At 39.0% G+C, this 26,976-nt stretch overlaps 1 protein-coding gene across 4 annotated transcripts in view; it reads right to left on the bottom strand.

The window, feature by feature from the left end:
- SLC25A13 (solute carrier family 25 member 13) overlaps positions 1-26,976 on the bottom strand; it is a 101,752-nt gene that overhangs the window by 55,140 nt on the left and 19,636 nt on the right. For all 4 annotated transcript variants that reach the window (XM_075419306.1, XM_075419303.1, XM_075419305.1 and 1 more), the window contains 3 exons: positions 21,786-21,839; positions 17,643-17,785; positions 10,944-11,059 (listed from right to left, as the gene is read on the bottom strand). In XM_075419306.1, the coding sequence (XP_075275421.1) occupies positions 10,944-11,059; positions 17,643-17,785; positions 21,786-21,839 (313 nt within the window). The remainder of the gene's footprint in view (positions 1-10,943; positions 11,060-17,642; positions 17,786-21,785; positions 21,840-26,976) is intronic.

Raw genomic sequence — 26,976 nt, 5'->3', positions numbered from 1 at the left:
GCTGCCTCTAATTAAAGAATAGATACTTTGTCATTGGTTTCTGATGACTGTACAAAAAAGATGTTCTGTTTTCCCTCCAGGTGAACTGCCTGCTAGTTTACAGTGGGAGTTTTTTGTCCTTTGGGTTCTGAGGACTTTCTTCTCTCCAGTGTACTGATGTCTATACTTAAATGCTTACTGTACAAACAAGTATAATGCCTTCACATTTCCATACTGTGATTGAGAATTGTAACCAGAAATAAAGAGTGCTTTGGAATAACCACAGACCCTCATGACACAACAAAGACCACTGGATTCCCCAAGTGAAAATTATCTATTTGAAAATTTGAAATTTTAAGAGGAGCAAACTGAAAGTCACTCTCTCACTACATTTTCCATTAAGGAAAGAACTCGGAAATCCTCAGGTCCTTCTACACGTTAATCAAGCTTATTGGAAGCACTAGTTGTACATGCCATCTAGTCACTTGACAGAGCAAGCTACTAAAATCTTTACAGGCTACAGCACATAAACACCTTGTGTATTAATTCTGAAATTCTTTCAAATTATTTATTTGCACAAGTACCCATGATTCATGCAGTGTCACTGTTCAGTCCAATTAAGTTAACACTATCTCAATGCACAGCTAGAAAAAATTTCACGATCGTCTACAAAAATGCCATTCCTCCTATAAAACAGCTGCAATATTCCTGCAGAAAAGCTGTCACAATAAGTTTTATATTAAGTTATACGCTATAAACATTTTATATATGATGTATGTTATACCTTTATGCATTTAAGCAATTTGTGCATAGTATAGAAAACCTGTACCAAAACCATGGGGGTTGATAAAAAATGAGGTTTCCCCTGATGATAAAGGTAATAGCAACTTCTGTAAAGACCACAGGCTACCTTCTGCAAAGACACAAACAAAAGACAAATTTGAAAAGACGTGAACTATCATAAGTTAACAAGAGTTCCATATGCACCAATAATCTTTTCAAACCCTTCCGGCAGTAACTGCTTCTATATTCGCCATACTTCAGGCCCTGAAGAAGAACATACCACCATTATAGCTACAATTTGGGTTAAATGAAGCAAAATTAATGCCAAGAGTGTGGAATAGATATTCCAGTATAAAGATAGAGGCTTTTTTAAACCGAATATGCAAATCCCTGCCATTCTGCTCAGACAAAAGGTGATACCTTTAATAAAATCCTGTTTTGTTAATGGCTAAGCACTTCCGTTCATGCATTTGGAAACAGTTACCTTTAAACGGTGGTAATAAAAGAGTGCATTTTTTTCAAAGTCATTTAAAATAAACACCACACAGATAAAATGCAAAGAACAAAGTCCAGCTGGTCAAATTAAACTACTGATAAGAGTAACTGGTTCACTATCATGACTAGGAAACCCCGGCACCTTGCCAAATGCTAGGTAAGACCTGACTTAAAGCTCCATGGAGATGAGAACAGAACGATTTCCCCAAGCTTTGCACTGCGTCCTCATTGACAATTTGAAAGAACTCTACATTGTTCCATAATCTTCACGAGCCTGAGTGCACCACCAATTTCTGCAACGTCTTCCCTGTGCCCCCTCCCTGAGCATGTGGATCAGGTCCGACCAGAGAGTCACAGGAGAAAGAGCTAGGAGGAGCATCCTCTCCAACCTTGGTCCTCCTTGCCTGAGCCACCCCGCAAGGACGCCTGCGCCTGCCCGTGTACTTTGGTGACCCTGACACCCTGACTTGACTTCCCAGCTTGACCTTGGACCTGCCTCGTCCTTGCAGACTTGCATGTTCACTGGACTCTTGACTGACCCTGGTCGCTGTCAGCAGACCTGCTCTGCTGTCCTTGCCCTGGCAGCGTGGGACTGCAGCCCTTGCTGGGTGGTCTCTGCCCATGCCCCGGCCTCTTGGCACCCACCCAGCTGCAGGCCCATCAGCCTGGCAAAGACGCTGGCCCTTGCTGCTCCTGGCCACAGAAAAAGCACAATAAACTTCTGCAAAAGCACATGTGTACAGAGACATGCATATATACATGTCAAAAGTACTCAAGTAATAATATTTTCTATTATCTCATTTTACTGAATTTGTAAGTACTCAAGTAATAATATTTTCTATTATCTCATTTTACTGAATTTGTTTGGGTTTATCCAAGGTTTGGGTTGAATTTTGGTGCCTGGGGTTTTGTTTTAATGGGTTTTTATTTACTGTTGTAAACACTCTGGAAGTACAAGCGCTACAATCACCTTCTTGATCTCCCTGCTGCTTAGTCGAGGAAATGGGTTGAAATAGTTTTATAGTGGCCATGCTGTAAATTAAACAACACATTGGAATAGCTTGATTACTAAGGATTGCAAAGGACAGGTACTCCTCTCTTTGACTTCCCTTGACAAAGCAGTAAGAGCAGGAAGGGCTGTCACAGCCATTTGTTTAGACAGGTTAGAAGCCCCGAAATAATACCAACACTGTATTTTCACTGCCTCTTAACTCCTTGCAAAACATGGACCACAACCTATTCTGCAATTCTGAATTAAAAAAAAAAATTAAATTAGGTTCCTTCCTTGTTAAAATATTACTAGGAAGGTATCTGGTAGAACACTCAAACTGAAGATGGCACAGTAGAAACAGAGCACATAATCTGAAGATAATGGGAGTGTATTACACGACTCAAGAAGAGGGGGCTGATTTGAAAAAAGATAGCAGCTCAGGTCAGTGCAATTTATCTGCGCTCTATCATGTCTGTTTTAAAACAGATTCATTCAAAAGAGTGCAAACCCCTCCACTAGAGCACCTGATCCATCTAGACTTAAAATCAGTTTCACCTGCACCTTAAAAATGTGACTGCACATATACACTTGCCTATAAACACCTAAAAAAACGGAATTCACTTATTTTGATAATTTGTGTGTGTGCGCACATGTGTAAGTGGTAGCTTGTTTTTTTAAAGGACTAGTTACTCCAAATTCAGAGAAAATCCCCAAAGACAAAATTAAACTCAAATAACAAAAATGGTAATTTTAGCCAATTTAGCTACATTGAGCTAGTCCAGCTGTGGACTAGTGCTGAATTGCAATGGACAAGCAGGGGCTTCTGCTGTTTAACATAAGCCAGTGTTGCTTGTGCGTAACCAAAGCTGTCATATCAAATCCAATGCTGCCATTTCCATGTGGCCAACTGAAATCATCATCTGGACTCACTTCTGCTATCCCTACCACTGAGATGTGAAAAACACAGGACTTTCAGAATCCAGACTGACTCAACACCTTTCTTTACACTGGCAGGGCCTGACTTTGCTGTAGCTGTCCAGGAATACATATTTATTTCAGAATTCACACGATTGTTTCCTACAGCAGTTTAATATATCAACCAAAGTGATAAAAACAAACTCCTGGCTCAAAGAAATTATCCTAAACTTTACATTTAACTCTCCAATACCAACTTGAGAGCTTTATTTCTTTAACAGCTATTTTGCTTAGAGAGATGGTAAAAAAAACTCCACTTTCTTGCAAAGCATTAACATACATTTTCCTCCACTTAAATACTTCAATTTCAAATGCACCGCAAAATGTACTCCCACAACACTACTGTATTAGTATAAAACTATTTTAGTTCAATTAAAATGTCTAACTATCTACCCCCAAACCTACCTAAACTGTAATTTTCACTTTGAGCACTTCCAACGTTCTCAGTTTTGTTTTCTTTTATGAGCTTATCAAATCAGGTCTTGCATTCCAAATGTTGGAAAAAAATAGTCATTAACTGCTAGGTAACAGCAGATTTTCCAATTTAGAAAACTAAATTACACACACTGCAAAAGTATGTGTATTTTGCTATGTGAAATTTCATATTAAAATTTGTAATAACAAAACACTTTCCTAGCTCTTACAGCCTGCTGAAGTCTTTACCTTCTAATCTGTAATTCCAGGACAATTTGAAAAGGGGATGGAGAAAAAATTAAAATAAAAATTAAGCTTAAAGCGGTATACTGCTGCTGCCACAGTTTAACTATATTCTGCTGTGGAAGCTTCTGGTTCATCCTCAAATGCTGACTAGTAATCGTGTTGGCTTTTTTTTTTTTTTTCCAACAGGACATACAGCTGTATGAAAGATGGCTAACCCTCAGCTTCCTGTTAACCAAAAAGTGACCTCATACAGTTGAAATTTACTCTCAAATTGGCTTTTTCCCACCTTTTCCACACCTATTTTTTTCTTCTTAAGTAGTATGAAGTAGCAGCAGAAAGCACAATATTTTAGCCATCTCAGCATGTAGTGTTCTTGAATTATCCCACCAACTGGAAGTGCTCTCCGTTACCTCTATCTTTTAAAATTGAAGCCATTATAGTCAATCGTGCAAATCTACAGTTGGCCTTTCATAAGAAGTGGATTTTTGACCCACTGAACTGGAACAGCTTCTGTGCAGTTCTTCTGACCTCTGACAAGATACCATACAACCCATGCATGCCAGTCTGCTTCTGGTGTGCATCTACATTCAGCTGTTCAGAAACCACTGTTCACAAGTCATTAAAAAAGTTCCAAAAACCAGGGTGGTTATTTTGTAGTACAAATGGATGATTTTAAAAAGTGCAATAAAGCTCCACATATATAAAAAAATTGATACCTTCACAATGTTTTTTCACCTCCAGGTAACATACTAACATCTGGAGCACAACAATGGAAAGCAAAAGCTTATGATATTTGTTGGGCTGCACCCATGGAATGAATTGGTCAACTCGGCACATCTCCAGGCAGAAAAGAGACAGTACTGCGACGGCCCCAACGGAGTGCCAGCACCCTCAGAGGCAGTCACAGCAGGGCAGAGAAGCAGGAGGCTGGAGTCTCTCACTGAAAGTGGCTGCTTCCATTCAGATGTGAACCACATCCATTTTGTGGTTGGAAGAAGCAACTAAGGCTGTATAGCACCTGTTGTACACATGGTGAGATTAAAACCATTATTGGTAACCAAATGTCTTTCACATGTCCTAAGTAGACTTTAAAGATGACAAAAACCAAAAAGTTCCCCAAAAGCACCCAGCAAACCATAATCTCTAGTATCCCAAAAGTACCCCAAAAAGCAGGCTCTTTCCAAGAGTGCCACCACTTTCAGCAGTTAAGACTCTGGATCCAAGCTTGTCTGCTTTTTCTGTCCTCCTTGGATGTAAGGGGAAATAACATGAATTTATACACAGAATATTACATAATTGGCTTACAGAAAAGGTTTTCAACATTTTTCCAAGATGTAATCCCTTAAAAATATTTCTACTTGAGCTGTGGATATCCATAATTTCAGTTTACTGGCAACAGCCTTACATTTCCTTATTACCTTTCCTGGCCTTCTTAGAAGTGAGAAACAAACTGCCAGAGCCCAAAGATTACAGGTTTGGAAAGCACTAGGCCCCATAAGGACATAAAAAACAACTTTACCCCTTATGCCCTGAAGAAAAATAATCAAAAAACCAGATCATTTCTACCAACGTAAACAGCATAACCTGGCTAACTAAAGTAAAATACCACCTCTGTTTTCTCCATACAAGATAGTCAGGGGTCGATGCACATGACATGCTTGGAGAGGCTGATGGTATGAGGTTTTCTCAGCTGGGAGAAGGGTAGGCTAAAGGAGGACCTCATTGCTGTCTACAACTACCCAACAGGAGGGTGAAGGGAGGACAGAGATGCACAGTGGAAGGACAAGAGGCAACAGGTATAAGCTGGAACATGGGCAATCTCAACGAGGCATCAGGAAATTATTTTTCACTAAAACAGTGATCGATCAAACCACTGGAAGATGCTTGCTCGCAGAAGCTGCAGAGTCTCCATCCTCAGAGATATTTAAAACCTTGATTGGATGTTTCCCCCAGAGCAACCTGGTCTTGATGACCCTGCAAGGGTCATAACCAGATGGCTGCCATAGTCCCCTCCAGTCCAAACTGTTTGATGATTCTATGATCATTCCTTGGGCTATCGTAATGAACAAAGGATAGCTCAGCCTTCAGCCTGACGTTTATCAGTAGGGAACTTTAATTATAAAAAAGAAAAGACAAAACAAAACAAAACCAACAACAAAGAAGAAACCAAAACACCAAATTTCAGCTCCAGATGAATTAGAAAACTCAATTGTATTTTCTAGACCAAATGAAACTTCACTGTGTAAAAGAATGGAGTTTCTCCTCGTATTTAAAATGACAGATTTACTTGGTGACTAAACAGGCTTTGCTTTACTTAAGACGCCTTCATGAAAGTCTGCCTGGTTACACAACATTTTGGTTAAAAGAAAAAAACAAACCAAGAAAAACTTGCCAAGCTGACATATGTCTAGAAATGAAATTATCCAAAAATAGTATCAAGAAGATTTCAAAAATTGTTTTGAAGAAAATAAATATACTAATAAGTCAACCTTACATCCTCTTTTAATTAAAATTGGCCATTATCTGTACAAAATCCAGTATAAACAACAAAAAGTATCAGAGACTAAACAAATATTGCATTCATAATGTTGCTGTTAGGATCATCATATCTAGGCAACTGTCACTTATAAACCAACAGATGTTTCACTGTGTAGGTGTAAGCTAACACATTGCTAGCTACAAATGGTTTCTAACCAATTTGAACTAGCAATAGAAATTTCACTGAGAAATACTGAATATTGCAATCTATCAAGTGATCAAAGCTTACAGCCTCAGCAATTTATTTTGATAGTTCAGATTTAACTTTTCCTTGCTTCACATGGTATGGAGTGTACCAGGCTGGGCATCACTAAGCTAGGTGTTATGCAAGAAAAAAAAAAAAAAAAAAAATTGCAGATCCCATAAGAAGACCCACATCATATCAAGCAATTACAGGGCAAAGCATAAAATAAATAATCCTCTGCAACAAAAGCAAGAGCTAGCTCACACAGTCTCAGCCTAATCCTTTGGTCAGGAAGGCAATTGTGAGACTCCTGTAATAATTCTTTACATATTGAAACAGTATCAAAGCATTATCATAGAGAAAAAACTCTGAGGCTCATCACAACAGCCATATAGCTATTTAAACCTCTGTTAAGAGCTACATGCTCTTAGAAAGTTTACAAACAAGTAGTCATGCAATTCAAGTATCAGATAAGCAAACAGGAGTGCTTAGTAAGATGTATCCTTAATTAATGTGTTTATCTCAGAACTGTACTGATGTAATTAATAACAGAAGCAGAGACCCACAATAGCTGCTGTCTACATGTAAATAAAGTTTTGTTTTCAGAAAAAGCAGAATACATTGCTCGATTCTGCAGCTGTTATGCTAGACTAGCATTAATTTTGGGTTTGGGTTCCCCATTCCCTTCCCATTTTTGCTGGGTTTGGGGGTTTTTGGTTTTGCTTTTTCATTTTTTTTTTTTTAATTAAAGGACTGACTTGTTTTACATCATACTCGTATTTCTCAAAGCGGCACAGCATCCATTTTGAAACAGCTTCATGTTGAATTAGCAGACCTTTAAAAAAAAAAAAACTCAAAGCCAGAAAAAACACACACCATACCACAGCTACATTTCATTAAGTACGAAAACAAGAATTTGTCTCGTGGGAAATTCTACTTGAAAACAAATCAGAATGAAATCTTCAAAGCCAGGTTCTACACTGGTTGGCAGCACAGACTCGGGCAATCGCATCTTTTTTTGTGCCTTTCCTTTTTCTGTGAGCAAAACCAACGTGGACAATACTTAATCTGCCCTTCACTAGGGCTGTGAGAACTGGTATAAGAAAAGGAAAGTTACAGTCCCTGGATATTACCACTGCGTTATTCACAACTCAGAACTGTTAGCTCCCATCATTTCATTTATCCATCTGAAATTAGAGATGGAGGTTAAGATGACTTAGTTTCTAAACACTGACATTTTTACCCAACCATCTCACCTTTTTTTAAACACCATCTAGTAAAGAATTTCAAAGGGCTCTGCTTCTTTAATGAGGCATTAAAATACAGTCATACGACAAAAAAGCAACTCTACTAAGTCTCTTAAACCCCTGGACTTACATTATCAGCTTTTATGTGCCTGTCAACACTCAACAGTAAGAAGCAATGGTTTGCTCTTTGCCTCGAATTTAAAAGCCAGCTAAACTTCCTCCCACTTTCCTGCTGAGAGCTTTAACTCCTCACAAACTGTCAAAGCTTTGACACTTCAGCAGCAGATAAATCTACGACATGATGCAACAGCCAGGTATAGTCTCAATCAGTCACTGGCCACTAATTTACTAGTGGCCATTTCATTTACCTCGAAAAGCAATAAACTAGAAATATTTCCCACCCCCCGCCACGTACCCACACTGCTTCTGGATCACCCCTTTTAAATAGATGCTAGCTCTGTCGAAGAACCAGGTACAGTTGAAACAAATGAAACATTTAAAATTGTAGAGATGTCAACATACGGCTAAAATGCAAAGGCATTTGCAACCCAGAAGCTAAAGTAAGAGTGCAGCATTTTTCAGGAAAAGGAAGTGCAAAGTATTAAATACTGGAACTACTTTGCCCAGAACATTTCTCTAAATATCCACAGCCTGGATGTGGCATTCAGCGTAAAAGCTCACTGATGCAAAGCCCGTTATTAATTTGTTTTACAAAGGTGCCAAGCTAAGTGCACCTCTGGAAGAATAAGATTTGGATGATTTACTTAGTAGAAAATGTGAAGTTCACAGCTGGGAAGCCCTCTATTCTGTTTGGTACAAGCTAAAATATTTATACCATTATCTCAATATACAGAAAAAACAATGACTGCACAGATAAGCCATGCTGTTTCTTTACAACAATAAAATGAGATACAGACTTCTAATGGAATCCTTGAGATACTACACTTAACAATAATATAGTGAAAAATGATCTTTTCCCTTTTCTTCTGTTCCTTTCACACTGTAATTCCACAGTACACAAAACCCCTATTTAAGTCCCCTAACCTTGATAAGGACTTGATCCCACTCTCATTCAAGTCAATGGAAAAAGATCTCATAATTAACCTCAAAGACGCATGACTGAGGCACTGAGTGGCAACGTTACAGGATAGTATTGTAATAATTTATTCATGAGAATATTAGGGGGGGGTTCATAATAGGGGGGAAAAGCTTTTTTTCACATGATAGAAACTAGCTTTGGCCAAAGGTCAACCTTTTCTGCTGAGAATGCACAACACTGAGACAGCTCTCACATCCTCCCCACTCCACGCGCTCGCTGGGTTGGTAGCCACAAGGTACTACACAGAAGTTACAAATGCATTTATGCTTTCAAAGGGGGGAAGGAAGGAATTAAAAATGCTGTCTGAGGTTCTGCCAATGTTGGCATGTCTCCTCTTTCAAATACCTTAAATACAGCCTGGCATAGGAGTTTCTCTCATCACTAGAAGGACTTCAATGGACTTCAAATGCCAAACAAATCCCTTGACGCACTGCATCAAACCCCAAGGGAAGCATTTGCCAGCAGGAAAAATACGAACAAGAACGCCAAGAGTTAAAAAGTTAAGTCAGACTGATTCAGTATTCAGATCAAACAACCACAGTTCTTCCTAGATTATTATCGAGCCTCCAAGCAACGGGGCCTGACGCAGACAAGAACCTGCACATCACAGGCATTCCAGGAACCCTGGTTTGTCTGCGCTGGAACAAAACCTCTGCAAAATATGCACACCCTCCTGATTTAAAAGCATGCTGTCTCTCGTTGTCTCTCTGTCCATACACATGCACAAGACTGTTAGGCACAAAATCCCTCCTTCATCAAGGTTATGATCAGCAGAACTTTTTCCTGAAATTCTTTCAAATCTTTTAGCATCCATAGTAATTTTTAAAAAGCTGTTCTAACAAGTAATATTGCACACAAAAAGTACATCTTTCACAACCTCAACAGACAACCAAAATAATGAAAAACTAAAATAGACACAAGAAGAGACAGCAAGTCTTCTCACCAGCCACAACTTCAAATACAGATTTCTGGAGATGGTAGAAGGAATACAACGATGCTTCAAGCAATGGTAACAGGATCTTGTCAGTTCAAATGGAAGGGAAAGGGCTTTTTTAACTGAGCATAAAACATGTGCGGGGAATACTAGCCAATACTAGCCAGAGACAAAGGACATGTGAACCACATATTTCAGAAAGACAAAGAGTCAATGTCAACTTTCCTTTTACTTAAAACTGTTTAACAACCAATTAATAAAACTTGAGACACACGGATAACCATGTCCAAATGTAGCAGATGAGAAATAGCAATTTTATCCAGTGCAGGTACTTAGGGCAAAAAAATCCCCCATTCTTTTTGAAATGCAAGCTCAATGTCTGAGGTTATTCAAAACTGCTAATTTTTGAATCCTTCTTCCAGAAAGAATGGCTCTTATCGTTAGGCAGGTGGTAGACAGTCCTGCAGATATCAAAAGCTGTCTCTATGGTATCTAGAAATAAACAGTCCTCATAATCAGCTTTTAATCTGGCCTGAGTATTTCTCATGTGTTGGTGCAAACACCACACCTTCAATGCACAGCTGAATTTTCGGGGCGGGGGGGGAAGTAATAATGGATTTATTACTGTAAAATCTCACAGAAGAAAGTTTTAAGCCTTACAAGGAAGCCAGCTTGAAATATAGCCAATTTAAACAAAAAAATAATTCAGGATAATTTCAGACTCAACATTCACCCAAGTCTTCTGGCAACTTTCTTGCGGTTTTACAATCATTTCCTATAGTCACCTTTCACTGCTGTTCTGCAAACCTGCATAAGCATGTTGGGGAAGAGAAAAAGAGAAATGACCAGTTCTCCAGGGAAAACTGTGAAGATAACAATGACCTTGACTTCATATTGTGCACGTGTAAATGATTAAAAAAACTCAGCCAGAAAGATGCTTGGCTCTAGTGTAGTTCCACTACCAGTCGCTGTGTTTCCTATGGTAACAGAAGGTGAAACAGAGTTTGGCGTAAGCAGGGATTTTTAAATTAAGAGTGTACATTTACGAAGGGTCTTACCAAAAGTAACTTCTCCTTTGCCAGTCTTGTCAAACAGCTGAAATGCTACTATGAACAATGCATCTGGAGCACACAGGACTGATTCAAACGCCACAAACTCTTGAAAGGATATCAACCTAAGGGATGAAGGGAAGAGCAAGAGATATGAAACCACTTGCTTGCAGAAAACTGGAATACAATGTAACATACTTTATACAAAAGAAGTAAGATCACAACCAAAATGTGTACAAAATGTTATCAACAGGTATTAAAATGTATCCGAAAATGCCCTATTACCAACACTGTCAGGAGGCCCTTATATAGCGAGATGGAAGGGACTGCTGAACAAGGAACTATTCCTCTCAGCAAGTCACAACAGAACATAAAACAGGCAAAGCGCTCAGCATGGCTACTCACCTCGGCTTTAACGTCTAACTGAACTGCCCTCGGGGGGGGGGGGGGGGGGGGGGGGTGTGGAGCCTACCTCCCTCCGCTGGCAAGACAGAGAGCCAATAAAGATATGAGTAACTTCCCTCAAGACTCGGTACTTAAGGCTTTTGGACAGCAAATCCATTCAAGACCTACATGCTGCCACTGACTTCAGAAGGAACCGATCAGAATGTGCTATTTGTTTGCTAGCAACTTATTAGTCATCTATCACAGCCCTCCAGTCCTGCATGTTGAGTCATAAATTTCAAGCAGTAGTCTGTACGTTCTTCCTCAGCCCAAGAGCAGTTTATTCAAATTCATCATTACAGCCAGGTTCCCAATACACGAGCACAGTAGCAGAGCACAGACAAAAGCAGAGGTGCCCTTCCTTAAATTAGTTAATAAGCAGAAATACGTAATTAGACAACTTGGCATTGCTTCCAGCAGTAGATACAGCAAAGACCTTGAGCAGTTCTAATTTCTCTGGGTCACATCCAAGAGTTCAAACAGAGATCAAACTCCTATTCTTAAAGAGGCAAAGGCCAACCATTCTTCTGTTTGGATACTACTTCAATGTCTAGGTTGTACTGTGTAAAATCATTTTCAAATGTGTGGCTGCAGGGCCTGCTGGCAGTCTTCAAGGCTTAAGATTGCCCTCTCTTGAGGCTGCTTTATATCAGTGTAGCAAGTGTGTAGCTTTGCGTGGCAGTAGCTGAGGAACAAAGGTTTATTTCTGAGAAGCACAAGATTCAGTGTAACAAACGTCAAGAAACACACACAAAAGCAGATTCTTTTTTTTTTTATTAGAAACTGACTGTATCCTTAGAACCTTGACTCAAAATGGCACTGCAGCTAGTTCAATGAAAACCTCCACTCAGTATGCAGTAACAGTGAATAACAAAGTATTGGAACAGGCTGGAAAAGTCATTCATTCCATCAAGTTAATGACACCCCATGACTATACAGCAATTTCCAGTCACCTTGTCTTAAGGAAATTAATTTCAAGTCACACAGAAGTGTGCTTGCTGAACGTCAGCAGCCAAACATCCACAGGGTACCAGAAGTTGATTTCCAAGAAGAATATGAAAACATGAGAAAATGAACAGAATACACCAAAAAAAAGCATAGCACAGAGAAAGCCAGAAAGCTCCCTCAATATATATGCTCTAAATAAAAGAAAGCATATGTAGAGTCAGAAATAGCAGTCTAACAAATAATTAGCTCTGGGAACTTGCCACCATAGGTTATTATGTAGTGTGAGAAATAAATAAAAAGAAACCTCCTCAGGTACTCTTAATGTTAAACTCACAACTGATGATGCCAGTAAACATATAACCATGCCTTAAGCTTTACTGGCAAAGAAGCCAATGACCTGCTACATATACACACGTTAGCACACAGGCAGGCTATTGAGTCATCTATTTTAAACTACTTGGGAGCTCTCAGTACTCCTCACTATTAGACACAGGACACACAGATACTGCATCTTTAAATGGAGGAAAACTCCATCCCTCTTAAGCCAAAAGAAATTTTTAAAAATGCAACATTTCCTTCAATTTTAAATCCATATATCACAACCTACTTAGTTTTGCATTTATGCATATTTATTGTTACTATGTGACTTACAGGTTATAAAAGCTCATTATTATCCATTATCATTGGTTATGTACTTGACAATTTTCACAACAGCAAACAGATACAAAGCACTGAATTCTTCTGTCCCAAAGATTATAAAGCCCACACACAGAAAGAAGAAAATAGACAGCAGGCAACAAGACTCTAGGATAGGATTGTTTAGAACTAAAAATGTAAAATATCTGCCAACACCATTTTGATAAAGCCGCTTTTTGTGTGAAACAACAACCAGCATGTATCCCTATCAATAGACCCCAACACAGTGATGAGAACACAGAAAAGAAATACAGCACCTATCCCAGCAGAATCCCAGCACCATGCTAAGAACATTTTCTGTATTATTAGGCCTAGATTTGATTAAAACTCCACGTATTAACGCTACTACAAGATATTTTGCTGGTAGAAGAATTCTTTGTCAGTACAGACAAGTAACAAACCCCCCAAATAAGTCAGAGATAGATGCTTAAAATAACCCCATACCCATTTTTAAAAACAATTATTCATAGTACTAGGAAGATTAAAAGTGTACAAATTGTGTGGTTCTAGCCAGACTGTTAAAAAAGAGACATTAATATCTGCTGTGCCAGCTGAATTCAAATTAACCCAATTTTTACATGTTAATTAAACCAGCTATTTTCTTCTTATTGTATTTTTGCTCCCTAAGTAGACTAGCCTGCTAGTGATTCCCAACAGATCTATTCTAACAACAATGACGTATTCATTTACTTCTATTATGACCACACAATACAGTAACTGAGCAGTAATTTTTCACAGCCAATTACACATGTGATTCTTAATGCTTAAAGATGCTGAAATAATGTGTACTACATAGCCATATGCTCACTTCTCTATACTGCACAAGGGTAGTTGCCTGGGTAACACATTTTCTCTCCAGTTTAGCATCACCCTTTTGGGTTTAGCACAACCCTTCACTGAATATCATTAGGTGTCATTAAACAGCACATATTAACATGGACTTCAATATACTACTTAAGAGTTATTTTATCTACCTAAACAAGTGCTCATTTATGTCACAAAAGCAGAGAAAAGCCTAGTGATTTACACAGTGCAAAGAGAGGAAGCTGAAATGTTTACAAAATTTTACTTCTGTCTTGAAGATATCCTACCCAGCTGGTCAAAGTCTTCCTTCACCTTCACATCATCATTATCAGTGCCAATACTGCATGATTTATTCAGGAAGGCTGAAATCTTGGTATTTAAAAAAAAAACGCCCACACAAGAGCTACAATCCAAACACAACAACTGGGTATGGTGCAGCAAAACCACTGTTTACTACTCCCTCCTTTCTTCCATGCTTCTTCTCCTGGTGCTCACAACTACGGTATCAGGGCACCACATAGACAGGATGAACTCCCACCAGAGAAAGTCTGCATGTAGCCATGCGAAGAAAAAAAGCCACTACCCACTGTAATAATACATATAAATGCAATGATGAAGAGGTTTCTTCAGAAATCAATGCATATGTTTTTACTGTATCAGCAATTTAAACATGGTAACATAATGGGACACAAATTGAAGCTACATCTATTATTTTACACTGCAACCTAAGTAAACTAAGTATAGTGTAAACTGGTGCATTAGAGGATAAATTTATATCCAATAATAATGGAAAATCCCAGCATTTCCAAGTGTTATTTTTGAATAGTTTGTCCTTTCTAAAAATAAAGCATACAGTATTTCTCAGTAAAGTGTTAGTTACTACAGTCCAAACAGAGATGTGCAGTAAATACTTATTTTGTTAGACAGATGTTTAGAAGAACAACAAAAGTCTGAAAAACAATATGTTACAGTAGGCAGGATGGAACATGCCTGGCCTGTTGCTGATAGACCTTGAGAAAGTCACTGTATTTCAGGGGAGTTTCTGATCCAGCTGAAGCCAAATGAAGCGGGGTTTTTTTGAGAATGCTTAAGGCCAGGAACCAGTCAAGGCTCTTCAGCTTGCTTCACATAAGCTACAGCCACACTACACAACAATTTAAAAAAATCTGTGTTATTACTGGTCGATTACTTTGAAAGGTTTCTCTAGCCACTGGCAAGAAAAGCATTTCCTTTTCTTAAAGGAAACCTTAAATAGATGCCTAGGTAAGGGGACAGAAGAAATGCCTACCTCCAAATAACCCTATGCCCTGACTTAAGATGGAGGTAAAACTTGCTCCTATGGCAACAGATATTCGTTGAACGACAGAGTCCGCCTTAAGAGATCTCGTACCTTTGTCACACCAACAGCAGCTTCTGTAGGTACCCTCAAATCCTTAATCTCTGGCAATGCAGGAACTGTGCTAGAGCTACACGAGAGATTTTGTCCACAGCAACCACAGTGAGATTGTACCTAAGAGCTACTGGTTTTTTACACTTCACCTGCAGGACTTCTTCAGCTCTGGGGTAAGCAACTCTTTATGTGTTTATTTGAGGCTCCTCTGCTGTCTGCCTTTCAACCATGTGACTTACCCATTTAAGTATTTCTTACTGATTACACCTGGCACCTAAACCTAACTTCTCACCAAAATCAGAAGGAATTAAAAAGCATTTTTAAAAGTGCTAGGAACAACCCTGGTGATTCTGGGCTCCAACCCTTTCAGTGAAGTGTGGTCATGCTCACCAGTCATGAAAAACAGACACTTGTTCAGAGTGAAACAGGGATCCAAGCAAGTGAATAAATGCTTCTAGAAATATCCTAGCAGTGCTTTCTGAACTGCACTACTCTAACCCACTAACACTATAACAAAATTAACTTGTCCTTGCTCTTGCAAGCTACCTTCTATTTGATACTAGAAATAAAGCCAAATTATTGAACAGACTCATATGACCTTAAACATGTGTAAGTCTCTAAACACTGACGAGCCTACTAAAAATGAACACTAAAAAAAGCAGTTTTGTATTTCTCTTTAAAACTACGAGCCCTGGATTGTCAAGCTGGAAAGAATTCATTAGGAGAAGACAAGTAGGTCTTATTGCCAATCCTAGGAAATTTCATCCCAGGAACCAAAAAGCGACTGACCCTTGCTTCAGATGATCACTCTGCGAATTGCTTTATGCACCACTAGAACGGGGTACAAATGCCTGGCCACATGGCAAAAAACGCTACAATGCCAGGTTAGAGAGAGATGGATGCTAATCACCTTCTGAACTTTCTCCAATTCTTTCACATACTAGTATAGCAGCTAAACAAGAAGACACCCTGAATACCAGAAGAGACCCTCCACAGACATGCTAGGAACGTGCAGTCCCCCGTCACGGCACAGTCTGGACTGCAGAAACAGTCCTTACCCATGGCAGTAAGCAGCAACTGGAAGCCTCAATACTACACCACAAAACTCCTCCAAGATCATGCCAAGTTATGAAAACCCAACTTGTCAACAAGTTCACATTGGTTACAGTTTCACATTTCCCTCTTCCTGACACCAGCTTCTGCTTGTGACAGAGATCCAAATCACAAGGTATGGCTTATACTCTCAGTCTTCTTATTACAAAATGGATTTGAAGCCTTGCAATTTGGAAAATGCTGTTTTTGTTGCATCAAACCAAGGGAAGAAATACGAGAAATGTTTAACATTTTCAGTCGTGCTCTCTGAAGCCACCACTTTCTTGCTGCCATCATGCCAATGTTACCAACACAAGCTTTTACAGAATTCTTTTACAACGGGTAACAATCATCACATTAACTCATCCACAAGGTTTAAGGTGCCCAGCTGTCCAATACATGAGTTTGGCTCAGCAGAAAAGAAAGCACAGAAACTATTATAAAAGTTCTCAGTTCTGCATACATCTGTTCCCTAGGAAGCTTGCATTCTCTAGTCATGCTTTGTTTATCTCACATTTTACTCTCTGCAGCCACTGATAGGAGTCATGCCTGAAGTCTTCTGGTTTCTAAAAATGCTACAACTACAGACTTAAAGTCCATAGCTAATTATTCTAAAGTTTCTCTAAAGATACTTTAAAGGCAGGGTTCAAAAAATGCATTCATATGGGTTACGAGACAGCTTGCCTGGGCAAGCACCAAAAGCAAAAGCTAGGATTTCATTAGAAAAGGGGGGAGGAAGATGGAGGGGTAGCTAATCTTGCCTATTGGCAAGTCAGCCTTTCAAATGCAAACCACGTGCAACCAAATTCACTGCTGTCTTCCCAAGATTGTGAAGTGGCTCCTTAAATACCTTAGCTGCTCCTCCTCTCTCTCAAAGGACAAAGCAGTGGGAAAATCCTTTAAGAGTGCTACGGCAAAACAAAGTAGGGGCACTTTTTCTACAAGCTCTTCCTACACCATCTAAACTTATTTTGGATTGCTATTTGAATGTGTTTGTGACAGATACATAAAATAAACAGAGACAGAAAGACTCATGGAAGGAAAGAAAAGCAGGAGTTAGGGGAGCCAGCCAACAAACATGAAAGGTTCAATGAATTAAAAATACACAGTAGACAGAAAATGGTTTGCTGAGCTAAATGGAACTTGCAGCCCAAAACATTGTTTCTAGTCTTTCCACTTAAAAGATACTGTATTCCCTTATGTATCTGCAGGCAAAAAAAAGAAAACAAAATTCCATCACCCTTCAGGGATCAGACTGTTATGGAAGAATGGTTTTGTATTTTTTAAATGAACTACAGAAAAAGAAAAAAAAAAGCCCCACAAAAAACACTTACCCATCTTTTGTCTGATCCACCACACCTGCAAGGAGCTGTACAGTGCTTGCATTAGGCAAACCATCTCCAGTTATCTTCAGGTACCGTGTAACAAAGTCATCAGGAGACATGAAGAATTCGCCATTCTTCTCCACGCTTGCATACTGTTAAACGAATGCAATATTTAGTGCCTCAAATACATCCTTCTCCAGGCATTTATTACCTCCACCCATAGTTTCCAATCAGGAGCAGTCTTACGTTGCAGCAGATGACAGTTCTGCTCTGAAGAACCTGCAGCCTACACCCAAACAGGAAAGAGTAAGTGAGGACTACCCAAACAGCTGAAGGTTTGGCTTCCCAGCCAGCAGAGTGGCAGATATATGATTTTTTGTGTATCATGTCAACAACTTCTCCATGATAGTCTAGAAATGCTCCAGTACCAAATGTTTTTTTGAAGCAGAACAAGAAGCACACGCACATTTGCAAACATGTACTGAAACTCTGACAGCAACGGGATACTCAGCTATCTTATTTAGCTGAAACGACTCCTTTGTGTAGCCATTCTACCTCGGGATGAGAAGGCAGGTTTACCCTTGCGAAATGACATTGCAATGCAGTGGAATAACTGATCCCACAAGAGTGTCCACCTGGGGGTGCTGCTCCGGAGGAACTCCACTGCAGCATCACCTTCAGCCACGGCTCATTCCTAATTGAAGGACAACCTACAGATACTCCTCCTTGCCTGAACTGCTGAAAGGGAGGCCAGAGAACAGCACTTGCAGAAAAATGTAACAGAAAACACGAACTTTGACAGTTAACACTGCAGAAATGAGAAAAGATGTCCAACACCTTACCAAACACCGCTGGCATACGTTACTCCCGCTTTATACCATAGTTACTGGCACAGTACTTCAGAAAACAGCTGTTGACAGAGCCGAGCATATTTTCTCCCAAGGGAAGCCTCCAGTAACACGTTACATATCAAGGAAAAGGAATATTAAAATATTTTGAAGACAATAGATAAATAAAATTGCCTTTACTACCCTTACCCCGATTCGTCAGTCATCCCTCAAAGTTTAAAGCCCTCACTTTCTGTAGAAGGGTAAATTTGAAATCAACCTTTTTTTTTTTTCCTTTTTTAAGGAAAGAAAAAGGATAATAATTAAGAGGATGAGAAATCCCAGGTAATATTTGCAGAACTGTGTGTTAGCTTTAAGGGAAACACAACTGTCTTGGGACAACAACTGTGTGCTGAAAACAGGAAAGCAACTGTTAATTTCTCATTTTTTTTAAGGCAAGGCAGAATGATAAACCATTCTTGCAGCTCCCCACAGAGCATTATCCACACTTAAGTAATAAATAAATTAGATGCCTATTGATATTTTGTAGCATACTTCAAAGACACATCTTTTGTTTTACATTGCTATGGCTTTGCTAAGGGAAGGAAACTGCCAGTTTTCATTTCATAGACTGGTGCCTGCAGAGTACCGTTATACCTGCTGTAGGCATATAACTCTCAGAGGGATGCCAAAGTGTAACAGTAAGTAGATTATTTTCTTCTAGTGCTATATAAATACAGTCTTCAGGTACAGCAATATCTTCAAGAAACAAGGCTTCAGAGAAGCAAGCCTGAACAAAACGTAACTTGTTTTGGCATCTATATATCAGTTAGCATTTAAGGATTCCTGTTTCAATAGACACTGTTCATAACGCAAGCTTTCTAGCTGATACACTGTAAGGAACTTTGAATTGTACACTTTTATAAGAACTAGCAGATCAATTGATCTCAATGTAATCATTTGCAGGGAGACAGAATCTTTCAGAATCCCAGCCTCAGAAACTTTTAACACAGCTGCTATTGAGAAACAAATCAAATAAGTCAGACAGCCTATGCTTCTATATTTCATTTTTTTCATTCAGGCTAACCCCCTGCTAGGGCACTCAATAACAGAAAACAGCACAAGGTTTCAGTGTCCCCCTGTTTCTTGTCATTGTGATTTACTCAAGTGTATTTGAAATCCAATCACGTACTCTATACTACATATAGAAAATGACCTTGGAAAATGTCAGCTTGATCACTTTGACTAAAATCTAATCTCTTAGGGGTTATGGCAGAAGACTTAGAAAAAGTAGAGTTACTCTTGGAAATTATCATAACAAAAAAAGAAAAACATCAATTTCATTGGTTTGTGAGGAGAGACATTAAAAAAAATGGTTCTTTACAATTGTATTTTTCCCCATTTTGGCAATTATACCCACTGAGAAATTGATATTATACAATAGTACTTAATGGCTTTTTGGTAACTTATTTACATACATTTTAGATAGTCAAGTATTAACCAGTTCAACCCCATTTTAAGTAAGATTTCCAAAGATTTTATTGGGGGTTTGATGGATTAAATATGCTAAAAGTTGACTGTAATCACCTGTATTAAAACTGATAGCTCAATATTTATTTCTACGCAGTGGGTACCATTCCTACCTGGCAATCATATTTTTTAATTCTTAACTGAAGTAGGAAGAGTGGTTGTCGAGTTATTCCATGAGTGAAGATCCCACAATTTGCAGAAGCAACTGTATTGTACATGCTTTGTCTGCAGAAGCTTAATTAACACTCTGGTCATCACTTATCCACAGAACACAAAACAACATACTACATTCACTCATCCTTTTTCCTTCTCAGTAGTAAGCGGCACAACAATTTCTGTATTACACTGCACAAAACGTTTAGCTCCTATTTCATTACTCCACTTTACTGAGACCTCTTTTCAGTGGAAAGGGCAGCAGGAAAGGAAGAAAAAGGAGATGGAGGTGGTATTTAGTGTGCTCAACCACGACCCATTCAATCCACCAAAACTGAAAGCTGAGGGAGCATCAATCTTCAGAAACTCAAGGGAGGTGAATACTCACAGGCAGGTAGGAAACAATTTTCAGGCCATTCTCAGCAAACCAACCAACCAACCCCCATCACCACAACTGAGCACTGCCTCGTATTGCAGAAGGGACCAGGCTTCTCTCCACTGTGTTTACGCCCTTCCTCAATGCTATCATCTTCTTGGGCCAGTGGTCTATTCCCTGTCTGCCTTTTCTGCTGCCTTGCTCCTGCTCTTCAACCATCTACACCTGAAAAATCATGTTATCCCATTCTGTTTCAAAAGCCTTTTTTGCTCTACTGATAGTCACAAGTTCCAGAACTTAATAAGTTAAATCCTGGCTTTCTCAACTGAAAATCTGATTTCAGAGCTAGAAATACTGACAGTATATGATAAAACTATAAATACTGGCAATATACATAATGACACCTACACATACTGTTAATAATAGCTCACAAGGGACAATGGAAAACATGCCAAGAAATGCACAGAGAGTGGGGCATGACGCTGGATTGAGGGAAGGTGGAGGGAGGAACTCAGAAAGGTATGAGCTCTCTTAGGCACTCAACATCTTTATAAAATAATTCAGATACAACAGCTCCTGTAGCACTGTGGCACCTACCACATACATATTCTCCAAACCCACCAATTTCTGTACTCTTTTTTCATACCAGACTACTACACTAATACAGAAATTGTACTAAAAAAATAAAAAGGAAATGGGTCAAAGAAAGCCAATTTCCAGCAAAACACTAAAGCACACTTCTCCCAAGTATACTAACAAGAACACAAATCACTTCTTTACTTGTATACTTCTACACCAGGCCAACACAGAAGAAATTTTAGTTAAATAATAAATACGGCCACCACTTCACAAGGTGATCTTCCCAACACTTCTACAAGTCAGAGAAGCAGAGAGAACCCTTAAGGAAAGCAGGAAGCAAGGATGGGAGAAGCAGCTTTACCAAATGGTTTAACAGCAAGGTGTCTACACGAACATTTTACCACGTGTAGGAACAATATTGAAACTCCCACCACATTCTCTGAACAATGCATTTCTTTTCTAAGATAGTAATAGTTCTTCTGAGTCAATACAATAATCACTCAGGAATGTATCTGACTTCTTGGTGAGCATTGTTCAATTCTGATAATGGTATTTAAGTCTAACATGGTAATAATACAGTGAATGATTAATGGTTGGAAAAACTATCAAGAGTTGTATGCTGCAATAAAGGAGCAAAAGATATGAAAAATTTAAGCAGAAAGAGTAAAATATTTACTTTATACATACCTTCAAAAATATTGTTTTCAACTCAGCTGGATCAGCTCTCTTGGTTAGAGCCACCTACAAGTAAATACAATTACATTAATATGCATAATTTATACAAAAGATGTCAAAGTGTCATTTAAAAGGAAGAATTCAAACAACAGAATGAATGATGAAAATAAATGTTCACCTTAGATAAATTAGGTACTGCTTTAGCTGGTCATGCTTATTTTACTCATTTCACATTTACACTAAGTTATTCAACATTTTTGTTGTAACAGCTTCCCTTATGCAACCCTGCAGTTCTTAAACAAGCACACATTACCAAGTCACTGAGACACTACAGTATCAAATCTTTCCAACGTACCTCTGCTGGGATTCAGCATTATACCATCTTTACCATATAGATTCCTACACTTCCAGCATCTCTCATCTAAGGATTTCAGAGTACCACACGCAGCCCCCAACTGATAGATGGCAAGAATAAAATACTTACGAAGTTACAATAAAGCAACTCCCTAAAAGACTGAATTCCAATGTAATTATTTATTGGTACTTCTACCTCCTACTTCCAACATTTTAAACTATTTAAACTTACAGTGTAGACCTTTTTGATGAGTTAAATTCGGAAACCACAGTATCTAGATTTTTCTGTAGATCAGACAACTAGCCAGTTCCAACTAAAATCTAAGTTATGGTTACCACTACAAACCCAAAGTAACTAGAATTTCTTTCTCCCCAAAACACTGAATTAAAAAATATTCTTATTCACTATGGAATAAGCGAACCATTATTTTCCCTGTTGACATACCGTGCCATCCATTTGCTGCTTTTGCCAGTAAGCAGATTCATCCCCTCAGTCTGTGCCTGCTATAGAGTTTCCCTTTCTTTCTTCAGGATACTTTGATAAAATCTTGCTTTGCCAACATAACAACCATCATCTGATAAGTCAATTCAGCACATCAATGTATTTGTAATAAAAAAAAATATTTAACAAGCAAACCTGGATTTTCAAAAAACTTGTGAAAACATCTCTGTAGTGAGGAATAAACAGCAAAAGGGCAAGACGTAAAATCTTATCCTCGCCTAAGAATTAAATATCAGAAATGTTATCAATAAAACATGACTGCCTACTTTCTTGACTCTCCAGAGCAATGATAGACTGTAAAGGCGAATGTGACTGCAAGTTCATTTCTAGTAGCAGACTAGAATATTGCAGAAAATCGTAGGAGTCTGTGCAAGTCTGTACAACAGCACTATATCCTCACATGTACATTTAATGAAGAATCTTTAGTAAGTTTTTCCTCACCCTAAATGGGTCATTTAAAAACTAAGAAGAGAGGAAAAAAAAGACAATGAAAAAAACACAAAAACCCTCCAAAGTATTTCAAGAAAATGAATAACGTTTCTTATGAAATTTTAGAAGTTTTTTTAAAAGGGAAAAACCACACCCGAAGTTATGCTAGGACTCAGCTGACAGAGTCCACGGCTTGAGTCCCAATTCTGTGTTTGCACAGAAATCCATGTGGAGGCAGTTGCAAAAAATCAAAGTGTAATTGTGAAGCTGGGAATCTAAAAATGTGTCTTTTCTAAAGTACAAGCTGTCCTAAATGTAATCACTGTGTAGTAAGCAGAGATTTACTTTAAGCCTATTTGTAAAAATCTGGTACTCTAGAGCAACTGGGAACTTTGTGGAAAGAAAAAAACCCCAACATTTCTATATTGCTGCAATGCAGAACCTTGCCACTATACAGGCAAACAAAAGACTCTTCAAACATCTGTATCCATTAAAAATATAATCGGTATCACACTGAATCTGCCTTAAAAGTTTAAATTTTATATTTAAATATAAAGAAACCAGAGATGAAAAGGGTGCATGCCGATGGCTGAAGTTCCACTCCTTCTCCTTTGGTTTCACTGACATTAACCATCTTGAGAAACTCGGCAGACAAAATGTGCTTGCAGCCCAGCTACCATTTTCAATCCCCTTTTGATTATGGGGGGATTTTGGGGTTTGTTTTTTCTTCACAGCAAGTTTCTTTCTAAACCTTTTACTGAAAGACAGGCTGAAGCTGGCCAGGTCAATGCAGGCACAGCAGCACTGCAGACTGGCAGCCCAAGCAGAAGCTGCAGACCACGGCTTCCCTCTATTTCCCACCGTCTGCTTTCACACTCTTCCATTTCCCAGGGAACAGGAGAGGAGAGGGATGGTTAGCACTCCCTAATGGGTTTGATAATGTCACCCACCAACCTCCATTTTGAAAGGTCTATTTGATGCGAAGCAAGAAAAAGAGCCTCTATTATGTTATGTTACAGCTTCAGGAGGACCAATGCTAACGCAGCCGCACCAGTGCTGAGGGAAGAAGTATTTAATTCAGCCTTTCATCTATCCCCAGCTGTGAGCGAAGCTGCACACACAGACACAAGAACTGATCCTGATGACAGGTGTTACTAGCAGATTCCGCTTCTGGAAAAGGTCAAAATATCACTTTCAATACCACTCTGAAAATTGTTCCCAGTTATGAACAGCAGTTGAAGGTGGGCTAAGTAACCTGATGCCAAGACTGCAAACCAACAGCTAGCATGCCTGGTGAAAAGTGGCCCACAGACAGAAGCTGCTTCTCCTTCAGTCAACTCAAGTGATATTTACTGACTTTCACATAACTGGGCTTAGGTGATGTGTTTTGTTACTGAAAAGACTTCTCCATTTCACTTTATCTTCTCTCCATAAAGCAAAAAAACAGCCCGAGATAAAACCATCTGTGAGCTGGTAGGCATGGCATCTCTCTCTCACTGTGGGAGGAGGCATGCGATAAAGCAGAAGTGAGGAAAATAATGTTTGTTACTGCTCTTTTACAAAGAGATACTTTGTAACAGACACTAACACTTTAAAAAATAGTAACTTTTATTAAGCATGGTTCAGTGAAGAAAGCTTTCCAACAAACAACATTTATTTTTTAAAAAGCAGGAGACCACATGGAGTACAGAAACTTCAAGTGCAGCATTATAACAAAGTCAGGACACGCCACAGAAAAGACTGGGATAACACACAGAAAATGTCAGCAGGGATTTTCACTCCTAAAGCAGATACTTGAAAGTTTTAGCCAACGTAACTATGTGTACACCTGCATTATACCATATATAAAGAACCAGCCAGCACAGTATACCTCAGGCAACGTAAGAATTTAATTTAAAACGCCAAATCCCTCCCATCAGAAATGACCTTCTGCAAAGGCAGGCAGAGGGTGCATAAGGAAAGGAAAAGCTCTGTAAGCGAGGGACAGTAACACACGAGTTGGTCTGCACACTGGAGCTGTTCGTATCCTTAGACTCCCTTGCACCTTGATTTTAATTTCAGCCTATTTTCTCCAGCGGAGCTCTTTTCTCCCTGTGGACTTATGCTCGATTTACAGTGACACACATTTTCAGTCTCACTTCCACCACCAACAAGAAATGCAAACAGACTCTTCCCAGAAAAAAGCAACTGTACAAGAAAGTAAGAAAACAGAATCCATTGGGAATCAAAGAAAATTATATTACATTTCTAATCTATTCATATATTTGTCATACACAAGGCAGAAGCACCAAGTTGTCAGAAGGTATGTTAGATCAAAAGATAAAAAAGGTTGAATAAATTAGTGAGTGTGCTCCACCCAGTAAAGAAAAACAACAACATGGGTGGGCAAGAGGGAAAGAGGGCAGTATGAAAATCAGAATTAATGCCAATATAGCATTAACCTAACGGCAAACATAAAATGTCTGACCTTCTCACCTTTACAGTAAAGATCGCTTTAGTAGCCACTGTTTGGATAATGGTGATGGGGATCCAGGAACACTTGAGTATTGCTAAAATATTCCAATTTATTGAGACAACAGCAAGTCCTAATCAAAAACATAAACATCTCTAATACCATCTCTTCCTCACAGTTTAATCTGAATACAGCTCAAGTGTGAAGGAGAAAGTTGATGCAGGTAAAGATGTCCCCCTCTACTTCATTATCTTCAAAAACTCCTGACACTGAGCAGGTAAGATGCTGGAGAGCCCTTCTCCAAGTAGCAAACCAGAGCTGTAGCAGGGATGCCTTGCTGCTGGGCAGTAGTGAGCTCAGTCTGTTTAAATCTAGAGAAAATCATCTATGGGCACTTACAGAGGGAAAATGTTCGATGAAAGTCCTAACAAGCAATCACAAGCTCTAGTAGCTTAATGCTTAAGTTAGACTACTTTTTTTAAAGTTCTTCCATCGTTAAACACAACTAAAGAACGCAATGTATTTGGCAACACTAAAACACCTCAAATCAAGATTGAAACCTCATGTCTTCTAGAGATATTCTTCAGTTTCATCACAAGTTACTGAGTCCCCCTATAAGACTCAAACACACGTGGCCCAGTTTATGTAAGAGGTCAGATTAGATCATCATAATGTTTCCTTCTGGCTAAAAGTATACATATACAGTCAGAACGCGAGACTCCAGAGAAGATCAAGCCAGGGTTTGACCTTACATTCTTGTTTAAATGAGTGACTACAATATTAGAAACCAGTTAAAGAGCAGTTACTGGCCAAGTTTGAATCCAGACCAGAAATCTATTAATGCTATGTAAGCACTACACTAAAACAACACTCCAGTTTGTTTTTTAATACAACTAACTTGCTTACATTGATGAGAATCGTCTTCTTCCATATTTACACTAATACTGCCACAAACATACACAATGATTCCTCTAACCTAGCAGGTTTCCTTGGTCAGTCTCCCTCATCACACACAGCATCGTAAGTTAATAACAGTGATGTGCATCAACATCTGTCCAGGACACTCTCTCCTGTTTCAGCTGCCCCAACAACCATTCTTTGCTAGCTCAAGATGCTTCAGCATATTCTCACCTCAGCAAAAGCACAGTCATTCCTTTTGCCTGACAGAATACAAGAAATAACTCAACTGTGATCTAAAATGGAAAGCAATCTGTGCAGAACTCAGCATCACAGGGAAGTCTGCAAGCAAGATGTGGACCAGCTCACAAAGCAGGGAACCAGACAGCTGCAAGGAGAGCTGGCACAGAATGCAGATCAAAAAGACTTTCTTCCCAGACCTCCCTAACAGTAAGCTAAATATTTTTCCTAGGAAAATATAATCAGATGGCATTTGGCGTATCTACCCAAAAGCTTAGGGTTAGAAGCACTGTAAAAGAAGCTGATAAATACCAAGCAGGTACTTCTAT

This window comes from Opisthocomus hoazin, chromosome 4, assembly GCF_030867145.1.
Source record: "Opisthocomus hoazin isolate bOpiHoa1 chromosome 4, bOpiHoa1.hap1, whole genome shotgun sequence".
In the NCBI taxonomy this organism is placed as follows: domain Eukaryota; kingdom Metazoa; phylum Chordata; class Aves; order Opisthocomiformes; family Opisthocomidae; genus Opisthocomus; species Opisthocomus hoazin.
Note: the sequence above shows the minus strand (reverse complement) of the source record. Positions and strands in the feature narration are given on the sequence as shown.